This window comes from Halyomorpha halys, unplaced genomic scaffold (genome assembly GCF_000696795.3).
Source record: "Halyomorpha halys isolate HHAL.00 unplaced genomic scaffold, Hhal_1.1 Scaffold147.1, whole genome shotgun sequence".
Lineage (NCBI taxonomy): Eukaryota > Metazoa > Arthropoda > Insecta > Hemiptera > Pentatomidae > Halyomorpha > Halyomorpha halys.
Genome location: NW_027116131.1, coordinates 1302592 through 1308591, shown reverse-complemented (window position 1 = coordinate 1308591; position 6000 = coordinate 1302592). Strand labels below are relative to the sequence as shown.

The window sequence follows — 6000 nt, the reverse complement described above, 5'->3', positions numbered from 1 at the left end:
ATATATGTGTACGAGTATAAAGCAGACGACTAATTAATATATTGTTCACTAGATATATGTTGAACCCAAATAGGTTTCATTGACATAATATTACTAACTATTGTTAGATAACCACTACGAGTTATTGAAAATTAACTAATAATGATAGATTTAAACAAATAACTTATACATTCTGGCAAGATACCAGTCAATTAAGACACGGCACTATTCTATCGTTTGACTACCAACTAGACTTAGAAGTCGATGTCAAAACAACTTGATTCCCTTTTACTATCGATAGTATAGGGAATATGAATAAATCTATAAATCAGAATCAGAAATAAGGACAACTCAAATTCAGCTCAAATCAAAATATCATTTTCTTCTGTTATGATACTTCTCAGTATCAATCATTGTCCGAAATATTTCTTGGAACAAGAGTAAAATTTCTTTACTTACTTTTTTTTATTAGAATCGCCCGAAATCGAAACTCAATTTATTATGTAGGTTTTTCTTTTTTTTCGGATATAATTTCTTCCTAAACCTGTAATTGTATACTTCAATGAAATCTTAATCCCAGAGATTGATAATTTTTACTATGAAAGAATGAAAATAATACAGCAAACTTTGGGGAGAAAAGCTTCATAAAAAAATTATCGCGATGTCATGATGGCATCCCAGCTTACTCACTCGTAAGAATCGATTATTCCGGTCTGATTCACGCTTCCTAGGCCCAGGCTAGGCACTTTTGCCGCTTACTAGATCACATTCATGAACGACTAATGGCCACTTATGTTTTGTAAAATATATTTCTATGTTAAGGACTATATATACTAATTGAAATTCAGATTTTTCTCTGTGTTTCTCGAGTTACAATTTTGATTAGCAAAATTGGTATTGAAATGGTAACCTGATAGTTTCTAATATATGGAGAAAACAAATATTAGTCCAGTTAGATTTATATGGTTATTTGTCAAATGTGATTGGACAATTTCTTTCCTCGATATCTGAGAAACTTTACTGTTTGGAAAACAACAGTTGTTTCGGGTAACCTAAGGTAACCGAAAGTCTGAAATAAATTGGGGGCCCATAATGTAGAAACTACCAGCAGCGCCCTATGTGGACAACAACAAAAGCATCACCTCTAGCGCTCTCTGTGGGGAGGAAAAGAAAGTAAGGCATGAGAGAGCCATTTCTTTTGCCACCAGCAGTTCTTTTTTTCTTTACTTTTATTTTAGTGCAAACATGAGTGAGTAGAGACACTCTGAGGTGCCTCCCAGAACAGTGGAGGAGGGAGGAAATCAAGGTATGAAGGAATAATAACCTGAAAGATGGAGTACGTCCACCTAATTCAATATAGTTCACATCGCACATCATTATCAGCCTCCTGAAAGCCATAGACCAGTTATTCTAAATTTATTGACACACCTAACCATGAATGTTTTGTTTCGATGACCCCCTATACCACCTATAATTAATACAATAGAATTTTATTTTCAATTAATCATGTTTTATTTTCATGATATACAGTCCACTAAAATCCATCTAGCTAATGAAAAGTGAAGGTAAAAATGTTGAAAGTGTACTTCATATAACAGTTATATAATCATTTCAAAAGCAAATTTAATATACATAAATTTTATTATAAATAATTTTTTACCAAACTATGAATCTTTGAAATATAAACGAAAAACATATGAAGTATATGTTTTTACTTACCACTTCCACTCACCTTACCTCCCTCACTTAAGTCCGACGCACATATCTGCGGTACATTTAAGAAAATTAAGTTCAGGACCCTGTTTCACAATAAAGTAAAAACTAATACTATTAGTCTTGTCGATTTAACTTAATGCAATTACATTGACTTGTACAATAGTACCTAGTTTAGCATTAGTACTTTAGTGTAGTAGCTTTAGTACTTTTTAATTTCTGTATTATCACTAAGAGTCCTCCCTATTATGAAAAAATAAGTGGTGAATTTAGTGAAATTATCAGGTTATTTCTATACTTGTACTATGAACCAATACTAAGCTTTCATAATGAATCGGGGCCTATGTGGTACCAAACAACAAAAATAGTGATTTTATTACTTTTTAAAATATAAAACCTAAATTATATTTTTGTTATTTAATCTGACTAGATTATATTGGTAATTAATCGGAATTGGTTATCCTAAAGGTAAATGTGCAGGGTCGAGTTATCATTTTGTGGGACCGCCACGAAATAAAATTCAAACCGTACATAATGGAATCGAACCAGTGCCGCTGCAGACATGAGGTAGCTATGGTGACTAAAACGGCCACCAAGCAATTTAAGAGATATGGACTTTTAGAAAGTCTTTTAAGACTGTGTTGGGAATGTACCCTTTAGTACCATCCTTACCATATTAAAGAACATGAATAATACAAAAATATATACATCTAAACTTGGCTAGAATAATATTTTTCCCTCCTTAATGGTAAAATTATTATAATCATCTAGAATATAAAATATTGGTATATAGGACATGAGAAGAGACATCATTATTTTGGAAATAATGATGCTTCATTACAACCTAAGATTGTTTACCATCGATATTTTTAGAGTCATGGGCTGTCTTTTTTTTCCCATAACTCAGCGTGTTCTTTTTCTCTCTGAACAAGTGATATCAGATCTTCTCCTGTATCGTTAATTTATTTTCAAATATATCAACAATACGGACAAAGTTATATTCGTGCCACAATCGAATGTGGTTCAGTCATTTATTTCAAGTTTAAGAGGTTTGTTGATAATATTTGTACTTTTACTTTTAATCACAGTCATTATTGACACTAAACTTTTCATTACTTACTTGTAGCGACTTCTGTAAAAGGCAGTTTCGGTTGTACTCTACCCCGGGACAGTAGACATCCTTGCTGTACCTGGCGGAGACTAGAGCAATCGAGGTCCCCTGCGGGCAGGAGAGGCTCAGCTCCTGGCAGCCCGATCTCTGCAGCTGCCTCAGGCTGGCGCTCAGCAGTTCTGCAACAGATGATAGAAATCATGAATAAAGTAAATACATACATACATATGGAACAAGGTGGCTCCTTCATAATCTTATCTTATTCAATTTCAAATAGAACCCTAAACCAGTAGCATGTTCAAACTTAACTTAAAAACACACCATACACTTTTGAACTGGTTTAGTACTATCGAAGCAACGCCGTACTCTACATAGAGTAATGGTTGGCCTCTCCATTAGCGTCCCCGGATATGAAAACATCTGTATTAAGTTTGTCACTTTACCAGAGACCCCTGAGAAAATTAGATTGGCTAACCTTTAAGTGTCAACACACAAAATGACAAGTTGTGATGAGGGACCAGCATCAAATTAACGAGGTGCAGGCCCTTCCTGGACATGTCAAACATTTTTACACATTCTCGGCCCTGAGGAGGGGGACGCCTACCTCGGGAGGGTACGATCACCAATGGCCAATAAGAAATTGAGATTCAAAAATAAGGTAACGCCCCAAAAGAGAAGTGGGAGAAAAGGACAGGAAATCTAGATCAGAGAAACACACACTCAACAGGAAGGCTTAGACGGGTGAGGACCACAGTCAGGAGGCAGGCTTAGAAGATGCACTTCGACCAGACGAAGTCATGAGAAGGGCCACGAGACCTGGACATCCCTTATGAACAAGAAGACCCCTATGGCACTACATCCCACGGCATCAACATCTATAAATAATCTATATTTTATGGCAACCTTTATCTGAATCATTTTAACTATAGTAATAAATTGTAAATAAATAGTTAATCTCTTTATGAAGTTTATAAACTATTATATAACCCAATATACCACCCTTTATTATACTATATAATTAATGGTAACAACATTTTATAAATATAAGGTATTTAATTGGTAAACTGGTAAATACACAAATAGCCTTTGGAAAAGAATCCAATCATAATAATAGTTTTTTAGGACTCAATACATAATTAATTAATTAACTTATTTTGGATAATTGCCTTTAGCGATTTTCCTAGCATCCCAAATAAATCTCCATAGCATACATAGCATAAAATAAAATAAATCGATTAAAATAATAGTTCCTGATAAAAGATAAAAGTAAAGTTTATAAAATTGACATTTATGGATTCAATAAAATAAATAATTGACTTCTAAAAAATAAAAGAAGGTGAATTTAAGAAAAAGATTGGGAGAAAAAAAAGAGAAATTAAGATAAACTAAAATTTTAGAATAGCGATAATAGAACTGATAAATATAGAATTTATAACAGGATGTCCTGCAGCAGCCTGGGCTTCAGTCTTCTGGTTGTGGTTCGGTTTCCCAAGTTGTAGGTCACTGCTCTTTGAACTGTCGTTAACTGAGTGAAACTTCATGAACCTCTTTTTTTTTTAATTCTCTATTGTCTCTATTTGTATTTCCCTGAACAATTGGATGTAACTTGTCTGGCAGGAAGCGTCTAAAAGTACGTTAAACTAAGCATGTACAATCCAAGCACATTAGAACTGCCGCTGAGGTAAAATAAATAAAGTAGAAGAGATGAAATTAAATTAAATTTCTACAACCATTTTTTTTAAACCTAGGTATTTGAAATTGCAAATACAAAAAAAAAATACGGGAATTTTTATGTAAAAATGTTATTAACATAAACAAAAATTGACTTTAAGTACAAAAAGTTTTGTACGTTAAAATCACAACGTTATGAAATAGAAACTGACTGCAAGAATTATTCCGATATAAGATCCTCATAATCCAGAAGGTTTTTTAATTCGTTACAATTGTTAGGTAGTACACATTTCGATATCTCTTCGAATATTGTCTGGCAGTATTATTAATCAGTTTATGCTGAACTTGTTCGACTGCTGATTGTAATGGGAGCAGCCCATGCTTCGTAAGCTTCTAACCCCATTGAACTGGTTTCATTAAATGATCATTCTACAAATTAATTTTGTGGTAAAGCTCTCAATTGCGTGCACTCCAGCAGCTTTTCCAATTGGAGGAAGCGTGGTAAAGTTAATAGACTTCTATACGAAAGAACAGTTGGATGCACGTTTCATCCAGAGAGAATTAATTATGAAAGGATGATTCCATTAAGTCTTGGGTTTATGAACAGAGGTAATTTGGCATCCAATGGTATAATCTGGTTTCCCAATTTTTAACAAACAACCCACCTATAAAAATGCAAAATTCTAAACTCTCCTAGGGCTCCTCTTAGCTAAACCCAATATCAAACAAAATATGAACATAAAATCTAGCAACAAAATTTTTAATCATAACCAACAAAAGATGGCATGATAATGAATCTATAACCAATCACAACAGTGATAAACTGAATTTTATAAAGTCATTTAAAGTTGAATTACAGCCAAATCTTGCAAAAACATTATATATATGTATGTATTATAAATAATTAATGGTAATATTGTTTTTTATAATATTTCAAGCCGTGAAAATTCAATTCTGACTTCTTATTTTTCCTTAAAGTAAAAATGGGGTCCAACATGTTTAGAACTTCCAGGCTGCCACACATATCATAGTCATTAAAATGTTTTTTCTTTCTGTTTTTATTTTGAGCCTTTATGAGTCCACGAAAATAATTTTTTCTAGGGGATATTTTGAAATATTGTATAGCCATTTCAAACAAGTTTAAAAAAAAAATCTTATTCATGATAACAAAAAATATCCAAATAGTCACTCTCTTCTTTATTAAAACATATTCACATGTCCAACATTGAATTTAACACAGTCAAAATAATCCTATAAAAAAAACATTATTATTTACTAGTAATTATGCATACTAATTTGCACCAATCAATATTTTAATTTGCCTATTTAATATTTGTCACTATAATTCTTAATATAAATTATATTCTTCAAAATTTTTATATTTTACTATTATTGGCTTACTATCACAACAATATAATATAACTTACCTCCACAACCAGGTCAGGTATATTATCTTGTATTTCACACTACTATTTTGTCTATTCATATTCATATTACATTCATCATTAATTATATATAAGATCTCT

General features: G+C 32.3%; 1 protein-coding gene across 2 annotated transcripts in view; it reads right to left on the bottom strand.

Annotated features, from left to right (window-relative positions):
• Positions 1 to 6000, bottom strand: part of LOC106678594 (protein eva-1) — a 124641-nt gene that overhangs the window by 49424 nt on the left and 69217 nt on the right. For both annotated transcript variants that reach the window (XM_014417185.2, XM_014417186.2), the window contains exon 3: positions 2813 to 2982. In XM_014417185.2, the coding sequence (XP_014272671.1) occupies positions 2813 to 2982 (170 nt within the window). The remainder of the gene's footprint in view (positions 1 to 2812; positions 2983 to 6000) is intronic.